This window comes from Tupaia chinensis, unplaced genomic scaffold, assembly GCF_000334495.1.
Source record: "Tupaia chinensis unplaced genomic scaffold, TupChi_1.0 Scaffold000052_1, whole genome shotgun sequence".
In the NCBI taxonomy this organism is placed as follows: Eukaryota; Metazoa; Chordata; class Mammalia; order Scandentia; family Tupaiidae; genus Tupaia; species Tupaia belangeri.
This window is the reverse complement of record NW_006159510.1, coordinates 3743614-3765315: the sequence shown is the minus strand read 5'-3', so window position 1 is coordinate 3765315 and position 21702 is coordinate 3743614. Positions and strand designations below refer to the sequence as shown.

Sequence of the window (21702 nt, the reverse complement as noted above, 5' to 3'; positions counted from 1 at the left end):
GGGGAGCCATGATGTATAGACAGGGGGCCCAGGTGAGGTGTAGATGAGGATCCATGATGTGTAGATGGGGGATCCATGATGTGTAGATAGGGACTATGAGGTGTAGATGGGGAGCCATGATGTATAGACAGGGGGCCCAGGTGAGGTGTAGATGAGGATCCATGATGTGTAGATGGGGAGAAGCACCATGATGTATAGACAGGGGGCCCAGGATGTATAGAACAGATACATTATGTGTGTGTTTTACACACAGGATCTCCATGATGGGAGATCCACAGTGTGCAGATGGGGATTCATAATGCATAATAGGCTAGCAAAGAAGGACCAATTAAAACCCAGAGGAGAAGGCATATGTTGCACAGATCGGAGGAGGGGAGTCATCCATGATGTACAGACAGACAGGTTTTGGGAGGAGAGGGAGAACACAGCATGAAGGCAAAACAGCATTTGCAGTGCATTTTGTAATCTTCTGTTTTTCTTTTTTTTTTTCTCTCTCCTGAATCCTGTCCACATCCAAGATAGGATTCTAATTTTATAAAATGCTGATGGTTCCGAGTCCTGAGTCCTAGTGTCCTCTTCAGCCCCCCACCCGGCCATGGGGTGCACATCACCAGGAGGACAGGGGAGAGGATAATGAGCCCCCGGGGGAGGGGGTGCCATGCTGTGGTGTGATGAATGGCCCAGAACCCTGGCGCTGCTCCCTGCCCTTCATCATCCAGTCGGAGTGGTTAACGGACTGTCAGGGAAAAATAATTTCGCGGCCGTGGCTTTAACTGATGTGCTGCGTTCTGGGGTCAAATGACTATTACAAAGTAGTAGCTGCCTGGTTTCTCCATCGTGAGAGCTCAGGGCTGACAACATGAAAGAAAAAAGCATCGCATCCAGAGTTCACTGACATCCTTCAAATTTCATAGGAGCGGGAAGCAGAGAGCGAGACAGGGAGAGTGAGAGAAAGGCTATTTCCGACTGAACAGAAAAATGCCAGGCCTGGCTAAGGGCGGCCAAGGCGGCATCGGGCTGGAGACTGAAACAGAGAAAGTGGCAAAGCAGCAAGTGACCAAGGCCATGTTAAAGGTCAAGGGCAGCCTAAGGAGGGTCTGTCACTCTGCGCCCTCCAGGCTGCAGAGTTTAAAGAAACTTCCCTGGTTGCTGTTGGCAGGTTTCAGCTCCCAGCAGATTGGGAGAGACAGGAAAGGGAGGAAAATAAAGAAGATACAGCATGAAAAAGAAAAAAAAACCAAACAAACCAAGGCTTCTAGAATATCCCATTAGGAGATGAGCAGTCTAGAAGCTGTCCTTCCTTTCCCACCACTCCATTTTTATTAGGTTGTATGTTTATTTATGAAAAGCAAAACTGATGGAGGTTATGCTTTAAATTCCCCTCCCCCCCCAACCTGCTCCCTGTTCTCTTAGAACAATCACTGGACATTCAATAAAAACTTAAAAATACATCAACAAACCGAGTGTAGAGATGGCAGGAGGAACACCCTAGGTTGGAACTCCCGGTTTATATCTCTCTCCCTCATTTGTCCAGGTTTCTCAGAAACAGAATCCTGCCTGCTTTGCCCATTGTCTGCCCTATGCCTGCTAAGAGCCAAGTAAATATTGACTGACTGACTGAACGAATGAGTTCTGGAACCCAGTCATGATTCAGAATGAGGTATCAGCCTGTGCGCTTTCTTTGTGTCGTGATGCAGCGTATTGGAGCAGTGTTTTTGGTGGGATCCTGCCTTCTTGGGCAGATTTATCATCTCCTGAGACCAAATGGTGGATTCTATTCTAGGTGTTATGATGTAATGATGGTGGCCATCACAGTTAAAACTTACAATTATTGAGTACTCAACGATAAATCCCATACCGGGCTAAGTGCTTTTTAACTATGTGAAATGTTTCTTCCCTTGATTGATGACAAAAGTGAATACAGATAATTTTCTGTATCTTCTACATTAGTGATGCCCACAAATAATTTTCAAGTTGATAAGAGAAAAGATAATTTGCATAAATAAGCAATTACAAGACTTGGCGGGATAAGGTTGTTTTAAAAGGGAATGAGAATAGTCCCTGACACTTAGGCAGTGCTAAAAAAATGTTTCTTGAGTGAATAAAGGTAAACTCATGCAAGAAAGGAGACCTTCGAATGCTCAGGAAAAAGGACTGAGAAGTGATCACGTTGGTTCTTAAAGCCAGATTACAATCCCTATTCTCTCTGGGGCTGTTTTTTAGTGAGTTTTCCCCTCTGCTTCTTTCTGGGTCCTGCTTGGGCGCCCCCTTCTGGCTCAGACGGGGACAGCAGAGGCACAGGCCTCCCAAGGGACGATTCTCTTTTGCTTGTCCTCCAGCCTGGCTAGAAAGAAGCTCAACCCAAATGTTCCTCCCCACATTTTGCCTGCTGCCCCTTTCTTCTGGCTGCTTATTGCTTGGAGACCAAGGTACTGGGGCGTCAGGCAAATAAAGAGGCTCATCTTCCTGAAGTGTGACCGCACAACGGGGACAGAAGGGCCCTTGCACTTTCCTTCACTCTCACTGTCCTTTCTTGTTGGTAATATTGACCTTGTAAAAATGACCAGCTCTGTGAATTCTCCCATTACCTCTGCTAAGTTGGAGTTTGACATTTTCTCTCTTTTCTTTACAGTCACGTGATTCTCTCTCCAGAAAGCCTGGAAATTGCTCTTAGTAAGGATAGGAAAAGGGCCTTTTCAGGAAAGTGAGGGCATGCAGGCCGCACCCTGCTCGCAGCCCCTGGAGGAGAGGAGTCAGCCCACGCCCGCACAGTGACAGCGACCCCAGCGCACTTCCATCCCAGCAGCCTCCACCTGAGATTCTCACCTGTGGCAAGAGGAAACTTTTACTCCTGCTGGGGGTGTGGCCGGGTAGCCGGATGTCGAACAGGGCCTGGAGGGCCGCCTGGGCTGCCTGGCCCTTGGCCACCTTCTTGCTGCGTCCGGAGCCTTCAAACGTCCTCCCGTCCACACACACGGCCATGACAAAGCTCCTGGCACGTGGTTTCTCAGCCGGCTCCGCTAGGCACACGTAGCGCAGGCCAGAGCGCAGCTCATTCAACACCACCACCGGGTTCCTCTCACCTGGGACCATGGGCACCGGCCTGGGCCTGTCTGGCCGAGTCTGGCCCATGAGGTCCAGTGTGCGGTAGAGCAGCCGCCCACGCCGGTAGGCAGTGGAGAGCAGCTCAGAGTCCACGGGGTGGCAACCTGGGAAGCCCTCGCTGGGTGCGGGCGGCTCGAACTCCTTGAACAGTGTGTCGGGGAAGTCTGCCTGGTCGGAGGTAAAGTCTGTGCAGGGGCTGACGCCACTGCCCATGGCCAGGTGCGCCTGGCATGCGTTGGGGAACTGCACGAAGGACTTGAGCGCCAGCTCTGCGGCCCGCATCTTGGCTTTCTTCTTGGTGGGCCCAGTGCCCTCGAACGTGAGCCCGTTTACCTCCACCGCCACAGCGAAAACCGGGGCATGCACGGGTCCGGTCTGAGACACCATCCGGTACTGCAGGCCGGGCTTTAGCTCGTGCAGCTGCACCAGAGCGTTCTTGGGCGTTACCGACCAGGAGAGCTTCTTCCAGATGAGTTGCAGTTTGCAGAAGTGGGCCCCGTTCCCTTCCTCCAGGGGCCTTTTCCTTTTAATGCTGGTTGTGCTGCCTCTCGCCCGGTCCCCAGGAGGTGGGGGCCTTGTCCCCAGGTTGCTCACATTGCGATTTTCCTTCACTTCTGCACTGCTGGTACCTGGAGGTGAAAACAGATTAGTCATGACTCAGGGCACTGGCAGGTCACCACCACTGACCGATGGCTTACTAATGACCACACTGCACCTGGAAACCCACACATGTAAAAGCCCTTGTGGTCAGCACCACAAACCATGCCTGTGACATGTGTGTGACGATGTGCCTGCAAGGGACTTGAAGGGACCGACTGCCGTAGGAGGGAGTGGCATCTTTGAGTAGTTCCTGGGGAGCTGCACTTGAGGAGGTGCCTTCTGGAATCCCCTTCACTGCTCTGAGTCTGTGTTGTGAAATCCTGGCTGAGGTACCCTGCCCCATTCTCTGCCAACACTACCCCCCAACCCTAAACACACAAGTGGCTCTTCCTTTCTGTGTGTTTTGGGCAACATCAAAGGTCAGAGAGGACTTTTTTTCTGTAGGATTCCTTCCTTCTTGCTGCCAGGTGTGGGCAGTGGGGGGGTGGAGGTGGGCATTACTGATCTCTCCAGCACTAGAGAATGCAGGCCTGCTGGTGTCATGCTCTTCGATCTCCAGCCACAAATAAAGCTTTTCCAATCCCACCTCCTTCTTCGCAGCCTGAGAGGAGAAGGGCTGGTGTGTTCTGGGATCTGAGGGGTGAAATGAGAGGCTGGGAACTGACCCTGTGAAGCACAGCAGCCTAGCGGGTGGAGGCTCTTAGCCTTCCCCCTGAGTGCCTGGCGCTCCTGTTTTGTTAAGTGTTTTAGAGGCAAGCACGCCATTAGTTTACATGTTGCAGTGACAACACTGAGAAGCTGAGTTATTGTGACAATGATCAAGTGGCCCCAGGGTCTAAGCTCCTCACCTCTTGGCTCTACAGAGAGTGTTTTCCAGCCCCTTTCCAGATGAACAAGCCACTCGACTCTGTCAGAAGCCACGGTGCTGGGATGTGACTTTTGCTGTGTCTGAAATCTACTTCCCAGGCTTCACTAACAGAATTACCTGGAGCACCTGAGCAGTCTGTACTGAACTACCGAGCAACCTGTACATCCAAGTCTTCCTTATTCTGGCATCTGACATTGCCATTTAAAACTGATCGTGGGTCTAAATGGATGTGTTGGGGTTGTTCCAGGCACTCAGGGCTTGGCTCAGCTATAAGGCACTGCCCACACTCCCTATGTGACAGCAGGGACGCTTCTACTTCCTTGATTGCTGCTATGTTAATCAAATAGGCAAATATTTAAATAAGACTAACAATGTCCAAGTGTTTTGTTTTATTTTTTTATTTTTTTTTTTTTGAGATTTTTGTTATAGGGTGTGTGCACTTGCAGGAAAGACGGAGAGACAGAGACAGAAAGCGAGAAATCACCCCTCCCCCAGGGGGAATGGCTACACCGTAATCCATTCTTCTTTATTCTCCTCTTGGAATTTTTGGCACACGTGCACACACACCTGGTGTGAATTTTTAGCTGCCAGGTCCAGGACTTGAACCGTGGTTTACTACATGGGAGTTCAGCGATGTCATCATTATGTCATCTGCTGGTTCCCCAAGTGTTTTTGAAGATATACACTATGGATTGGTGGTATGAACAATAAGTAAAGCTTCTTTGGATGCATTTTCAGAGCTTCCAGTAAAAATAAAGAAGTACACACTAATCAGGGATTCTGCTGCTATGAATATATTTTACAGAAACCCACATAAAGTGAAGCAGAGATGAACAAAGACGGTTGCTACAGCATATTTCTGCAAAACTGCAAGCTTAGAAAGGGCCTACATTCCCACAGTTGGAAGAATGGTAAATACATTGTGGTATAGTCATGCTGTAGAATACAACATAGTACTTGCATCTTATGGACTAGTTTTAGATGCTTCGGTGTAGACGAGTCTAAGTAATGTAATAGATGATAAAGCCAACTTGCAAAATAATTCATAGAGTAGATTAATAATAATAATAATAATAGGAACACCAATATATTATTCATGTAATCACATATATATGGTAAAACTCAAGGGACATGAATGAAGACCTGAATAATGTCCATAGGAAAGAAAGGAGATGAATGGTATAAAGGGCCAGTGGATGACTTTATTTATATCTGTAATGCTGTTTTTCTTTTGCCAAAAAAATGATCTCATGTAAATTTAGCAAAATCATCATTTGCTAACTGCAGGTGATGGATGGATTCAGAGGTAATTTACTTTTTTAGGACTGGCCGTCCTAGACCACTGTTCTACTTAGAAACTCTCAGTTCTGTATTACTGCCTGGCCTGCCAAGTCCAGATTGCCCTTTTTCCGGTGAGGATGCTTCTGGGATTCTGTGCTTTCAGGTTTACTACATATTTCTCTGATAATTATAGTAATGAATGGAGACTTTCTCTTCCTTCCTTCCTTCCTTCCTTCCTTCCTTCCTTCCTTCCTTCCTTCTTTCTTTCTTTCTTTCTTTCTTTCTTTCTTTCTTTCTTTTTCTTTCTTTCTTCTTCTTTCTCTTCCTTTCTTTCTTTTTCTTTTCTCTCTCTCTTTCTTCCTTTTTCTTCCTTCTTTCTCTTTCTTTTTCTTTTTCTTTCTTCCTCTTTCTTAAGGTTTTTGCCACAGGGCATGTGTGCTCGTTACAGAGATAGTAAGAGAAAAAGTGATAAATTACCCTGGGGGTATGGCCAGGCCACAGTCCCTTTTACTCCATCTCCTCTTGGGATTTTGGGCATGCATGCACACATGTACAGCATTAGTTTCAAGACACCAGATCCAGAACTTGAACCATGGTCTAGCATGTGTGGGAGTCCAGCTCCATAACCACCACACCTGCTGCCCTGTGAGTGGAGCCTTTCACTGAGCTGTGCCCAGAACCTAGACTTCACTAGTCTCTTAGTCCTAAAGTAAACCTGGAGGATGATTATTACAGGTACTACTTTATAGGTGAAGAAGCAGGCTGAAACAGAAGTTGTTGGTTTACTGAGGTTGCATAATTCGATAATTATTTGAGATACGCTTCTACCCTGGAACATCAGATTTGCCTCATCTGTGTTGTTGCTATAAAGGTGATTTTTTATTAGTAGAAACTTAATACAGTAGTTTCCCTTCATCTGCAATTTAGCTTTTTATGGTTTCAGTTAATTTATGGTCAGCTATGGTCCAAAAATATTAAATGGAAAATATCAGAAATAAACAATTCATGTGATTTAAAGGGTGCATCTTTCATTGGAACATGATATAATTGCATATTGCCCTGCTCTGTCCTGCCCAGAAAATGAAGCATCCATTGGTCTCTCTTACCCTCACTGTATTCACTACCTGCCTATGAGTTACTCAATTATGAGTAGCTTCAATTATCAGATCAAAATAACATAGGATACAGGAGAGGTTAATTACAGGTACTTACTGGGATTCTTGGGAAATATCTTCTGTGGATTAGGATGTCTACTCTAGTTGCAGCACTTTCTTGACCCCTGTTCAGTAACATCCTTTTGTGGGCTCTCTGAATGATATGGTGACACTCAGACCACAGTCTGCTCCATTGTGTGATGGACTTGTGAGCTGACCTGGCCAGGTGGGACTGTGCACAGGCTTCTTTTTACACTTAGAATGATTTTTTGCTCAGAATTGTCTTTAGAGGCTGAGAAGTATCAGCTCCAAGGAGGATGTTGCAGTCCGTGCATGAGTTTATTTCTTGCTAAGCAAGTGGAAACTTAGGGTGATTTTTACAGCTTACCTATAGCTTAAAAGTTGGTGCCTACTGATGTTGATAGGTAGACACAATTTGCCCGCACACCTGAAAACCAAGCAGGGATAGGACTACATTCCCCACCCGCAGATGTTTGTTTGATTGTTTTCTATAGAGTGTATGCACTAACAAGAAAGAGAGAGAGGGAGAGAGAGAGAGAGAGAAAGAGAAAGTGAAGAGAAAATGAGAAATCACTCTCTAGGGGAGATTGCCATGCTGCAATTCCTTCTCTTCCATTCTCCTGTTGGGATTTTGGGCATGCATGCACCCAGCATGTTTTTCCAGCTGCTGGGTCCAGGACTCAAACCACACAGTGAGCCATGTAGGATCCACCTGCCTTAACCTTTATCACACCTACTGGCCCCACCTTTCAGTTTTATGACATTGTTGTTGGAGAATGATAAAGAAAAAAGTACAATTTCATAAACACAAAATATGCCTTTGAAAACCAGGCACCTTTGAAGGTATCCTGACTTTTGAGAATGTTCTTTTCAGGGTGGCATACTGCCTGCTAGGTCAGCTCAGGAGGCTGCTGGCTGTCGAAAACCAGCCATTGTGAGGATGTTCTGGTGGGAGGCCCTGGGTGTGCTTTGAAAGTACTCTCCATGCACTAAAACCTCAACTTAGCACTGCTTTAATTTCTTCAGAGTGTGAGATGGTTCTATTATTTTCTCCAGCTATTTGTTTCTGAGAAAATATTAGGTTTGGTGAGATAATTTTGACTCTGAGAGCTTGAGTTGGAAGTGCTTAGCATTCATTTCAATCGATTTCAGAAGCAATGGCTTTCCCATCAACAAATGCTGCACCTCAATCATTTTTGTTAGTTATTATGCACTTTAGGTCAACATAAGCAATGAATTCTACATTTAGGTTATTTCATCTAAGAAATCTTAGATAGATTAACCATGTGATTTTGCAGATTAAACTTAAAGATGGGGGGGTGGGGTTTACAAAACCAAACAACACACATCCCAAATCCCTGAACCAGCTTGCCTGGAAACTTGTTTGTAGCTTTCTAATTTCTTATTGATTTCTCACAATGTGGGGATGGAGTAAGAGGGTAAGGCTGCTATGTGATTAAAGTGACCAGCGTATCAGATGACCTCTGTCGTATCTCAGAGTAACAGAACTCACAAACCAAAGCTGTTCCCTCCACCTATGCCAAAATATCTTCCAGACTCTTCTCTTGCATAACTCTCAGTATCCTATGGCTGTTGTAATTAAAGTTTCCCATGGCATAAACCATGCTACCATGCTATGTGATTCTGGTATACAGTATATAATTGAGTAAAGTGCCGACTTCTAACTCCTATCCTGGACACAGCTGCTACAATGTCAGAGGTGACGTTACCCACTAGTTTTAGGGAAACACCTGCTTAGGGATGAAACTTCTTTCCAGGCCTTGCTTAAACAAAGGGAGGAGAGCCCAGCATTGACCTGGGTGGTGTCTCTGTCCTGGAAACTGTAGGAAGTGGGGCCACACAGTTGCTACTTCACAGGTTCTGGTCAAGCAGGCTAGTGTTCAAACAGCCCATTGGTCGTTTCTGGACTTGTAACATCTATACAGAAATCTTGGCAAGTCTTTTAACTTGTACAGACTCCACCTTTAATTTTCTTTCTTTTTCCTTCCTTCCTTCCTTCTTTCTTTCTTTCTTTCTTTCTTTCTCTCTCTCTCTCTCTCTCTCTCTCTCTCTCTCTCTCTCTCTCTCTCTCTCTCTCTCTCTCTCTCTCTCTCTCTCTCTCTCTCTCTCTCTCTCTCTCTCTCTCTCTCTCTCTCTCTCTCTCTCTCTCTCTCTCTCTCTCTCTCTCTCTCTCTCTCTCTCTCTCTCTCTCTCTCTCTCTCTCTCTCTCTCTCTCTCTCTCTCTCTCTCTCTCTCTCTCTCTCTCTCTCTCTCTCTCTCTCTCTCTCTCTCTCTCTCTCTCTCTCTCTCTCTCTCTCTCTCTCTCTCTCTCTCTCTCTTTCTTTCTTTTTCTTTCTTTTTTAAAATTACCAAAGAGGGCACTTGCACTCATCAGAGAGAGATGGCAAATGGAGTGACAGAGCAGGGGAAAACACTCCCTTGTGGGGCGTGCCCAGGATGCAATCCCATCTCCTCTGTTCCTTCATTCTGTGGGGATTTTGGACGTGAATACATTGTGCCTGTTTTTCAAGTTACCAGAGCTAGGACAAACTGTAGTCAACAATATGTTAAACTACCTCAACCAGTAGGCTGTGTAACTAGCCCACACTCCATTTTCTAAGAAAAGTTTCTTTCTTTCTTCAGTGAGTTAGACAGAGAGACAGTGATTAAGAGACAGAGAGAGAACACTCCCAACGAGGTCTTGATGTTTCAGTTCACCCCCACCTCAGGTGGCACTGGATCATGGACGCATAAGTGCCTGGCATACTCAGGGAGGTCTCCAGACATTAACCCAGAACTTTCCCATGTGGATCAGACTCACAGAGCATTGCATTTTTGCCATGCTACTATCTGGCCCTGAAACTCCATTTTTGTCTTAAAAGAAAATGAGGACTTAAAGAGTATTTGCCTCATGGGGCTATTATGAAGATGAACAAAAAGCACACATGAGGGACTTGGCAAAAAACGAACAAGGAAAAGTCTAATGCATTTTAAAAAAAAATAACAAGGAAAATGGTAAAGGTAGACACTCCCAATTTGCTTCTTTTTGTCCAGGCTTTAATTCTTTGCCTGTTTATTTTATTTGCTGCATTTCTTGATCAATTTTCCTGGAAATTCCAGGCCATCCAGGAAGAAGGCACCACAGTGCTCTCGCCTCTCTCCATGAACCTGGCAGGGAGAGTTGTGTACTGGGTCGGTGATTAGGACCTCTCACTTCGAAGACATCCTGCTATGTCACCGTGGCCAAGAACACCAGTGGCTTCACACACTGACACGTCCCTTATCTCTCCATTTGATTGGCAAGGCAGATCATTATTCTCACCAGAACATACCAGAACCTGCTAAGTGTCAGTTACCTGCCAGTTTCTAAGGCAAATAAAGAAGAAGAAAAATGGCAGGCTCTGTCTTTTGGGCAACTGAGGTCGAGTGGGAAGAACTCAGATGCCTGTGATGCTCACACTGACAGTCATGGGCCAATTGTAGGCTCTTGGAAACAGAGCAGGGGATGCTGCCCAAGGGAGGGTGAGAGTCAGGCTTATCCTTATGGAGTGACCCTCCTTTGCTTGGATTTTGAGCTGATTAAGGCAAAGCTCATACCCAGCTTCCAGGGCCTGCTGACATTTCCTTAGTGATTCTACACGAACCCTTAGCAGGGCTCCAGAGCTGACTTCACAAAGTGGCTTTTCCTTCTTCCACAGAGAAGGCATGAGATACATTGTACTCCTTCCTCTGACCCAAGAAATTATGCTCATCTTTTTCTCCATTTAGTTAATAGGTTTTGCACACTCCATTGTTGTATATAATAATTCAGAGATAAAAAGTCAGGAGAGCAAGTAATCTCTTACTTCTAAAGAGAGACAAAAGGGCTACTTGTCAATGCACATGCTTCATGGGACTTCAGTACCTCCAAGTTCAGCGGCAGACAGTATGTCCCTGCGCAGCAAGTGGGGCTCTGTCCTTGATCTCCTGAACCACTTCCTCCAGCCTAGCTCCCTCCTGCTGCTCTGTGAGAATGACCTCTCAGGGCTTGTTGCAATCCTTAATCCTGAAAGTGACCTGAGGACACCTGGGTGCTGCCCTTTGTGCCCATGGTAAAGAGTGTATTTAGGAACTCTCATCCCACTCACACACTCAGATGTGCACATACCTGGTCTTAGGGAAGGTGAAGGATATATTCATTTGTTATGCTGCGGTAACCTCTTCACGATGCACATGTACGTGTGTCAGACATTGTGCTGTGTAAAAATACTTTGTCTCACATGGCCTGTGCAGTCTGACAGAGGGACAGCTCAGCTCTTCTCCATGTGGAAGAGCTATGGGCCAGGGCTTCCTTCTAACTGATCCCCCAGAGCCATTGTAGGCAAGACTGAGCTCTTCCCTGGCTCCTGTTTTTGGGTTTTGATTCGTCACTCCCTGAGGCTTGACCTTCTTGCAGGAAGTGGCCTCCAAAGCACTCGGTCTCTCTGCTTTCTCTTTCTCTTTCTCTGTCTTTCTCTTTTTCTCTTTGTCTTTGTCTTTGTCTTTCTCTGTGTATTTCTGTCTGTTTCTATATCCAACTCCCTCTTTTTCTCTGTCTCTCTTTTTTTTTTTTGGTCTGTCTCTCTGTGTCTTTCTCTGTGTCTCTCTCTTTGTCTCTCTTACAAACATCCTATGAATTCAGGCTGTTCAGAGTCACTAACTGGGGCCGGAAACCACTGATGCGTGCGTGCGCATGAACATGTGTGTGCACATCGATGTGTGTGTATACATGAATATGTGTGTGCACATGCTGGGGATGCAGCGAGGGGAACAGAATGGTGTGGTGGCCCTGTGGTGAATGGGCAGCTCCCACCACCTCTACTCCCCAGCAGGAGCTCGCGGCACATTCTTTCCCTCTTAGAAAATTCCTGATCTAGATTTCTGACACCGTTTCTAAAAAAACACAGTTCCCAGTGAAACCATGTGGGTGGCATCTTGAGTGCTGACTGCCACGTGCATGCTGCTCCTGCATTAGCTTGGGGCACCTTGCCTCATCCTTCAAGGCTTCTTTTGACAGACATCCCTGAGCAGTGGCTTCTATGAGGTCTTTGTGGTGTCATCCAATTTTCAGAGGGTTGCATTCAGAGTGCCTTTCCATTGTGAAGGTTAGAAAAAAAAAAGCAGGAAAATAACTTCAAAGTACATTGGATAAATACTACATGCAGCAGCAATAGAACATTCACAAGTAATTTGAAGACTGCCATGCACTAAAAGAAGGTGTCTAAGTCAGGGAGACATCTGCATGGGAAAATATACAATGAAACGATTTCCATTCCACCTCTCTCATACATGGATTTGTCTCGGAGCATCCTGTACATTATCATGTTTGACAAAAAGTGTCAGCAGATGTAGTACTAAGTTTAAAGGTTTAATGCACTAGAGAGTTACATTTTGGGAAGAAAGGAACATTTTATATTGTCATGGCTATGACTACATTTTATTTTGAAGTGAAATATATTCTTCTTTATTGACTTTGTTTAATGACATAGACTGCCTTCATTGAGAAGTAGAGAGACCAGGTAGAGGCTGGGGTCTTTGATGGGATTTCATTGTGGTCTTCCTCCCGATGAGTGTGCAGAAGCCTGTGCTTGCTTGCACATTTATCCATGTGTTTCTCCCTCCTCGGTGGCTCCCTCACTGTGCCAGCATCCTCTGCCTGGTCATTATGCACACCCGACTTCCCTGCATGGCGGGCATCATTGAGATCGTATGCATCACTAATAATGACACCACCGTGTCTGCGGGTCGAAGGGCTCTAGAGAACCAGCCATCCGATGCGCCACGCTACATTTGAAGAGATAATATTGTTCCTGGTGAAGGTTATTCTGCTGCAGAGCAGCCCCAGTGTTAAAAAAAAAGAGCAACTCTTCCTCTGCCTAAGACAGAGCTTTGCACCAAGAGAAAGGCAGGTGTCTGGGCTCTCGATTCCAATAGGAGGAGGGCATGGAGACTGAGGCCTGAGAAAAGTCCATTGTGCCAGGAGGCAGGGTGGGAGGGTTTGTGGAATGCAGTAAACACAGCATTTTAATCACAAGCCGGGCAGTGCCTCAGGACCCCACAGAGCTGTCCCCATGTGTGAGGGGTTCAGACACAAGCAGATGGGGAAGTGGGAGATTTCCTTCCCCCAGAATACCCAGCACAGATGTGGGCTTGTCACCCCAGCCCTAGTCTCAACCATCCTTCATGGATCTGGGTTGAATCACATCCCCTGGACAGTGCTTGGCAGAGCGATAATGGGCCAGAAGAAGCATGACTCCTCGCTTTCCAGTGTTGGAAGACTAAAGCTTCTAGATCACTTGCCTAAGACAGGCACATGTCAGATATGTGGCATCATATAGTGGACCCGAAACCTAAACCAGCCAGTGATCCCACAGTAAGTGGTTCATCTCCCAAAGTTTAACCTACTCAATGTGAGGTGTGAGCTGTCACATGTGAGAGCTGTCAGATACACCAGGTCTACAGGATTTGAAACACGTGAGACATGAGGCTACAGGGAAAGTTCATATATGATTGCCACCTACCTGAGCTCCTTGTACATAGGTGTATGCACACATATGTACACACCACACACACTACATTCATCACATATACCACATACACAATGCACACACTTATCCCTCCTTCACTAAGTATACAAATAAATATACTACATATATGTACCATACACATAAACAACACACATGTTCTATATACCTTAAACATATACACATGCCACACTGCATATCACATGCATGCACATATCACGCAAGTACACAAATCATACACACACACACACACACACACATCACATACTCCTGCACAGTTTTTCTACCTTCCTGTGGCATGTGGACAGTAAATATTGGTGATATGAGAGGGAACTATTAAATCAGGTCCAATTAATTTGGAAGTTTGTCTTTGAACAGTCCATGGAAACAGAGTTTTCTAAGTAAATTAACAGTATCTACACACAATGGGACAACTAATTTACTGATTGAAAATGTATTTTAATGTATAGTAAATAATCAAAAATAATTTTTTAAAATGTTTTTGCTATAGGGCGTGTCTGCTCACCAGAAAGACAGAGAGAGACAGAGAGACAGAAAGAGAGAAGTCCCCCACCAGGGAGGCTGGCCACGCTACAATCCCTTCTCCTCCATTCTCCTCTTGGGATCTTGGGCATGCACGCACATGTGCCCAGCATGAGTTTAAGCCACTGGGTCCAGGACTCGAACTGCGGTCAACTACATGGGAGTTCAGCAACATAGCCATTACACTAACTGCTGTTTCCAATCAAAAATAATTTTTATCTGCAGGTCTCTACCCATTGGCCAGTAAGCTGAATTAGGGGGAAATGGCTTTAAGTATAAATATGAGTGAGCCTCAGTGGACCATTTCCCACGTTCCAGGTCCTTGTCTCATCTCGACTTCCTGATTTAGGTTATATATCTATACTCTTTTTTTTTTTTTTTTTCTTTCTTTTTTTTGGGAGGGGTTTTTGCTATAGGGCAAGTCAGACAAAGAGACAGAGAGACAGAAAGAGAGAAATCACCCCCTGGAGGGATGACCACGCTGCAATCACTTCTCCATTCTCCTCTCGGGATCTTGGGCATGCATGCACATGCGCCCGGCGTGAGTTTAAGCCACCGGGTCCGGGACTTGAACTGCGGTCAACTATGTGGGAGTCCAGCGACATAGCCATTATGCTAACTGCTGGTCCCATATCTATACCCTTCTTATAAGCAAAGCTCTGAGGCTGTAAGACATGGCCTTATGGCCAGGGTGGCACAGACGCAAGCACAATACTTGAGATTGAACCCACACTAGGCTCTGACTCTCCTAGCCATGTGTTTTCAGAAGTCTATGCTGCACCTGATGGGGAGAGAGGAGACGTTTCTGCCTGTTGTGTTACTCTTCTAATACCCTCAGGAACAGAATTCCAACTTCCCAAAGGCGTCAGTTTATTTCTCAAGTCCTTGGGGCTCTGGTGGCCACTGAAATGTGGTTACTGTGGTTCTATAGAATTGTTTGCTCCACTCCCAGAACATTCTCTAGCCTTTGTTAACTCCTTTGTTCCTTTTTGTTTTGAGAGACTAGATTCTTCTAGGATTCCAGCAGCTCCAAGCAAGAAAGAGGAAGAGGTAAGTGACATTTCCCTCCAAGTGCTTTAGGTGTAGATAGCTCTGTCTACACCTAAGATTCAGTTTGGTGTGGTGTGCGGACATGCACGCACACACATACACTCGATACACGCTTTAAAACTTCTTTTTCTAAATATTTCCAGATTTGGAAACTGCTATCAATAAATGGACTAATCTAGAAATTTCCAATTGAGATCATGAGAGAATAAGAAGTCATTTGTCAGAGCTTCCCTTCAACCTCTGAGCTTGGCTGAGAATGGAGCCCCTTCTTTTGTCCCAGTAGAGTCCTGCCTCTTTCCTCTAGCCCTCCATATCCTCATCTGAAAAATAAGGAATCCAAGCTGAGAATCAGTTTCCTCTGGTTGGCATTGCAGATTCTGCCTTTGTTTTAGAATACTCCAGGGTGATGGCCCCAGTTTTCAATAGCATCAATAGTTATGTTGTCTGGGAAAGAGGAGGGATTATTCTTGTGGACATGTGTGGCATTTAGAAACTGGCATAAAACAGACAATATCCTGTGAAAATCCCTCACACGGTCTCCTCTTGGTCCAACTGACAATCCTAGCGGCTAGCAATAAACCCCTTGCTTCCTTCCTGTCTCATGGTAACAAGCACATTTTTAACTCTTTTTAGTTGAAACAGAAACCCATCTTTTAGGTGATATTAAAAAGCAGAAGAGTCTTCCTATGGCTTGCAGTGTTTGGTCTTTGTCTTTTAAATACTTGGCAACATGCTCTAAGCAAGAGAAGAGCCAAACGCTCCCAGGATATTCTCTCTCTCACACACACACAGACACATACATACCTCAGTCATGTGTACTCTGGGCTCCCCTTATGTGTCTGAACAGGAAACAGCTCAGATCCCTTCCTTAACCAGCCTCATAACCCTTTTCCACACTGCTTTGGCACCTGTCCAGTGTCATGTGCCAGAAATGTGTCGAAAGGGAGACTCTAGCCCAGCACTTTCTTTGTTAAACAATTGTAGAAACCATGTTTTAAGACATTGTGATCACTTTTCTTTTTTTCTTTTTGTTTCTAGAGAAAAGGAGAAGAGAGTCCAAGAAAACTGATTTATTTCCTTCAGTCCCTGGGGTTCTCAGTCACACAAACATTACTGATACTTTCCTGCCATTCCCGTGAGGATGGGACTCCGGGTGAAGATGCGAATAAGGAACAGAATGCCAGAGGGAATGAGACTGCAGGGCGGGCAGGACTGCGGGTCAGGATGGCTTTCAGGAGAGAACGGAATTGTCGGGTAGGTTGGGAGCAAGAAGTAGAAGACTCTTCTACTCTGAGGAAGACCACGTGACCCCTCCCACCTGGCCCCAGGCTTTCAGTTTTTGGGGGCTGTGGAGGACGTGTTCTGCTCATCCTCCTCCACACACTTTGGGGAAGGGGAATTGCTTACTTAGATTGTCTTCATCCTCCGTATTTGTGGTGCCAGGACTTAGGTACTTGAAGGGAGCGAGGAAGGTTGACAACATGCTCATTTTGTCTGGAAAGAAAAGGAGAACAGGAAATGCACTTTGACATGGAGTTTCAGAAAAACTCAGTGCTTTCATATGTTCTTATTACTGAGGGCTCGAAAGAGGGAGGTGGAGAGGTCATTTGGTTTCAGCCACTTCATTCTGGTTCAGTCTTTTATTGAATTTCTGACAGCATTTTATCAAATTTCTTTCTCCATTCAATTTTAAACTTTATGGTTTCTATCTTTCCTCTTTTGTTTGTGTCATCTCTCCTCCTCTTATTCCATGTACCACAAAATGGTAAGTAATCTTTTTCGTTAATGACTTTGCATTTACATTCAATATGCCCACCATTTTGAGGATATTTTACATGGGGGAACTGAAACAATTTTTAAAAATCCATAATTAAAAGAAAATTATACAAATAAAGTTTTTCTCCATTTGTGGAGAATTTATAGGCTTGAAATACATGAAAAAAAAAATAAAGGGACTTGTCAAAGCTGTGTCCATGACACTTAGTCAGTGTTTTGTAGAAGAGGGAGAAGGGTGACGAGGCAGTGGACTGAGCAACCCTTCCTGGAAATGGGCAAGTGTAATTCACACTGTGGATGGAACATGCGGGATTGACCTCTGCCTGCAGCCAGGTGTCCAGGTAAGCAAAGGTTCAACCTGCCAAGTGTCCTAGGTGCCAGACACACTGAATGCAGCACAGTTGGGAAAATGAGCCAAACTAGGAAATGCTGTTAGTGATCGATAAAATGTTTTTTCCCCATGGTCTTAGCAATTTCTCTCTTAAGTAGACAGATTAAGGAATTGTAGGTTGGAGGTACTACTGGGAGGAAAAAAAAAAAACCGACTAAAGAGGGAGTCAAAAGAAAAGTTCCTTATTGCTGAGATTCCAATCAACTAAATTAAACTTCAGAAGTTAGGAGTATTTTTCCATCCAAGGAGCAGGCTCCACTGTGGAAGAGAACCCTTCAGGGTTTCAGTCCTGGATCCCCCTCAGCTCCCAGATTCTGCCCTCTAGCTGCACACCCATTCCACATAAGTCTGTATAATTCATGATGTTCTACTGAATTTTTAAAGTCTATTTTTATCACGATAGCATGTGCATGAATGAGAGGAAGAGAGAGGGAGAGCACTCCCAATGGGGCCTAGTAATGCTGCAATCTTTTTCCTCCATTTCTCTCTCCCGTCAGCATCCTGAGCATGTGTGTGGCATGTATGCAAGATGATTGTGAAGCCCACTGGGCTGGGATTAGAACCCTAGTGGGTCATGTGGAATCTGGCTTCCACTGCACATCACCTAACTGCTGGGCCATGGAGCAGCCCTGCTTCACTGAATGACCTGTTTATTTAAAAACTACAGATGGTAAGAAAGAGGGGTGGAAATAATTCTAGGAATTAGAAATGGAAAATTTTTTGTAATGTGCATGATTGAGTCACTATGCAGTGTGTACTGGATGGGAGATCACATTTTGTGTGCTGTGATGATGCTTAGGGAAGGGATGTAAATTGAGTTACAAAAAAACAAAAAAGTTTCAGGAAAAAAAATATATCTATTCAATGACCACAGTAGGATATGTAGCCCCGGCTAGGTGCTACTTTATAGGATGTGTAAAGTTAGACTTGTGCTCATGGAAATGTGCGTGTCACCTGTGTTTGCTATGAGGGTATTTGGATTGATTAGGTCTTTGGTGATTCAATAAAATGTGGGGGGATCACAGTATAGAAAGCAAACATAGATACCAGAGACAGTGTGGGAGGAGAGTGGGAGATGGCAGAGGGTAAGAGATAGGGAATCAAGGATGGGGGGAAAAAAGCAAAACATACAGAAAACAAGAAATGAAAGATTATTTGCTGACAATAACATGTTTGTTGATGTGCTTGATTGAGACAATATACAGTGTACTCTGGATGGAAAATCTCATTTTGTATGCTGTAATGATGTACAGTGAATGAATGCAAATAAATAAATTGAAAAAAAATAAAAAAAAATAAAAACTACAGATGGAAATATCATCATTATTTATGTAATGTGGTACATGCTTATGGTAAGAGTCACTTTCTGTATTCCTATTGTTTAAGTTGCCCAGGACTCTGGGTTTAGTTACTTTGCTAAAGGGGATACTTTCCAACTCCTTCCCCCATTTGAGGGCAGGATTTTTTAGGAGGTTACTTAATTTGCAGTTTATTGCTTTTGGTCTATCATTAAAGGACAACTGCTTAGATAGTTCTCTCACATCTAAATGTGATTTCTTACAAAAAAGCTAACTGGTAGTTTTATATGCTCTGGGCTTTCAGGCATCCAAACCCAGCCCAAAACTTGGTCTTTCTCTTTTGAGGCTAAGCCTATTTTTTCTTCAGACAAGCTTTCCACAGGCCAGGGGAGTTCATATTGAAATTCATTTAGGAACCTGTTAACAGCTGCTTTTTCCAGGAAGGACAGGCAACAGTATAATGTTCACACAAAGAGAACAATAAATAACTCAAATATAAAACGCCTGCTCTTTCTTCGTTCAACTAAACAAGAAGAATAAACCCAGGGAAGGATTTGCTCTCCCTGAACCCTCACAGCCCAAGCTAATTTACTACAAGAGAATGAAATATCTTGCCTGAGTTATAATTTCATTAAGGGAGTCCAATAATGTTACACAAAGAGTGTGAAGCTCAAATGATTTAGTCTGGAGAATCTCAAAATGAAATTACAATTTTTTAATAAAGCAGGGCTACCAGCCAATACCCACAAAAAATACACTCAACTATTTCAGAGTGCACCTTAGCAAATTGTGAAATATTTAAAGATTATTTGAGATCCATCAAAGTTCTCACTTTCTGGTGCTGCTAGATTTATCACATAAAAATACAGGGCACCTAGCTGAAATTGAGTTTCAGATAAACAATGTTTGATATTTTTGTATACATACATTCCCAATATTGTGTAGGACATATGTATACTAAAAATATGTTATTAACTGTTTCTCTGAAATTTGAATTAAGGCAAAGAACATTTCTCCAAGGAAGATATATTAATGAGAAGATGCTCAACATCACTAGTCATTAGAAAAATGCAAATCAAACCCACAATGAAATATCACTTCACACCCTTAGGACAGTTTAAAAACAAGAACTGGAGGACATTATGCTGAGTGAAATAAGTCAGACAGAAAGACAAATAACACATGATTTCTCTTAATATGTGGAATCTGGAGAGCTGAGGGTGGCTACCGTGGGTGGGCAGTGAGAGGGAGCAATTTTTGTTTAAGGGTATAAACTCTCGGTTATAATATGAGTAAGTCTGGAGAGTTAATGTATAGTATGGTGATTATAGATAATAGTAATAATGTATCGTATATTTGAAATTTTTTAAGAAGGCAGATTTTTTTTTTTTTGAGAGATTTTTTACCATAGGGTGTGTGCACTTGCCAGAGAGACAAAGACAAAAGTGAGAAATCACCCCCCAGAGGGGATGGCCATGCTGCAATCCCTTCTCCATTCTCCTCTTGGGGTTTTGGGCCCGTATGCAAACACACCTGAAGAGGGCAGATATTAAGTGGCCTTCATACCCCTTCATACACACACACACACACACACACACACACACACACACACACACTGTGGTAACTATAGGTGGTAGTAGATGTGTTAAGTATTGTGGCAAACAATACACAATGTATATGCATTTCTTTTCTTTTTTTTTTTTGGAGAGGTTTTTGCTAGAGCGCACGTGCACTCGCGCCAGACAGACAGAGAGAGACAGAGAGACAGAAAGCGAGAAATCACCCCCCAGGGGGGATGGCCACGCCACAATCTCCTCTTGGGATCTTGGGCATGCACGCACACGCGCCCGGCATGAGTTTAAGCCACCGGATCCGGGACTCGAACCGTGGTCAACTACATGGGCATCCAGTGACATAGCCATTACGATAACTGCTGGTCCCATCAACACACAATTTATATGCATTTCTAATGGTCACATTATATACCTTAAATATATACAGTTTGTATTTGGGTCACATTATATACCTTAAATATATACAGTTCGTATTTGTTAATTAAGTATTTTAAAATAAAAAACAAATAAATAGCTAATTATTGTGGGAAAAGTAATAAAATATAATTGAATTTCCTATATTTTATCTTACACCCCTAGTTGTACCCTAATGGTTTTTCTTTTCTCTAGCACAGAGGCTTTTAGATTTCATGGGTCAGCTTAAACAACCAAACCAAACTAAACCAAACCAAACCAGAGAAAGCAAGAAATGAACAGAGTTTCTAACATTATTTGCCCAGAAATTCTAACTATTGTCCATTACTTCCTAAAAGAAAAACTATTTTAGCACTGAAAGCATGTAAGCTTTGTATGAGAAATAATCGGTTCTAAGAAAGGACAGACCCTATCATTACCATGTTCTTAGAAAAGAAAGTGAAGGATTACATTTTTTATATAAAAAACTACTACAACAAAACTTATTTGTTGTTGGTGCCTTTCTTTACAGTATTCAAGATACCCATTTGTCAGTTTGGCATCTGTATTCAAGTGGTTCAGTGTGAGCAGAGCTCCAATAATCAACTGACTCAATAATAAAAAGTTTTAAATTTAGGTTCTAGTTAATTTTTAGCAGAAAAATTACATATTTATTTTAGAAGTAATCACATAAAACATATTCATAAACAAAAATCTCCAGGGTTCACTGAAAACCCCAGGAATAGATCATGGAAAAGGGAGAGTCAATTTTTCACCTTATTCTCTTCAAATCTAAAGACCATGATTTTTTTTTTAAAAGAATTATTTATTTTAACTTTATAATTTTTTTTTTAAATATTGAGAGAGAGAGAGAGAGTAAGCAGCCCTCCAGATTCAGGACTCGAACCATGGTCAGCCATGTGGGAATCCAACGTCTCCAACTGCCATGCCACCTGGCAGCCCACCAGGGAGCATGATTTTGATACCACTGAGCAGAATAAGGAGCAACAGTTCTTCAGTTTTGTCTTATAACTTTCAATTTGATATACTTAGATGAAGAGGAGAGGTTGTAAATACATTATATTTTCCTTCAAAACAAGAAAAGA

At 43.8% G+C, this 21702-nt stretch overlaps 1 protein-coding gene across 2 annotated transcripts in view; it reads right to left on the bottom strand.

Annotated features, from left to right (window-relative positions):
• ADARB2 (adenosine deaminase RNA specific B2 (inactive)) overlaps positions 1–21702 on the bottom strand; it is a 567650-nt gene that overhangs the window by 172603 nt on the left and 373345 nt on the right. For both annotated transcript variants that reach the window (XM_006141333.1, XM_006141334.2), the window contains exons 2-3: positions 16572–16658; positions 2827–3734 (exon numbers count right to left, since the gene is read on the bottom strand). In XM_006141333.1, coding sequence (XP_006141395.1) covers positions 2827–3734; positions 16572–16658 — 995 coding nt within the window. The remainder of the gene's footprint in view (positions 1–2826; positions 3735–16571; positions 16659–21702) is intronic.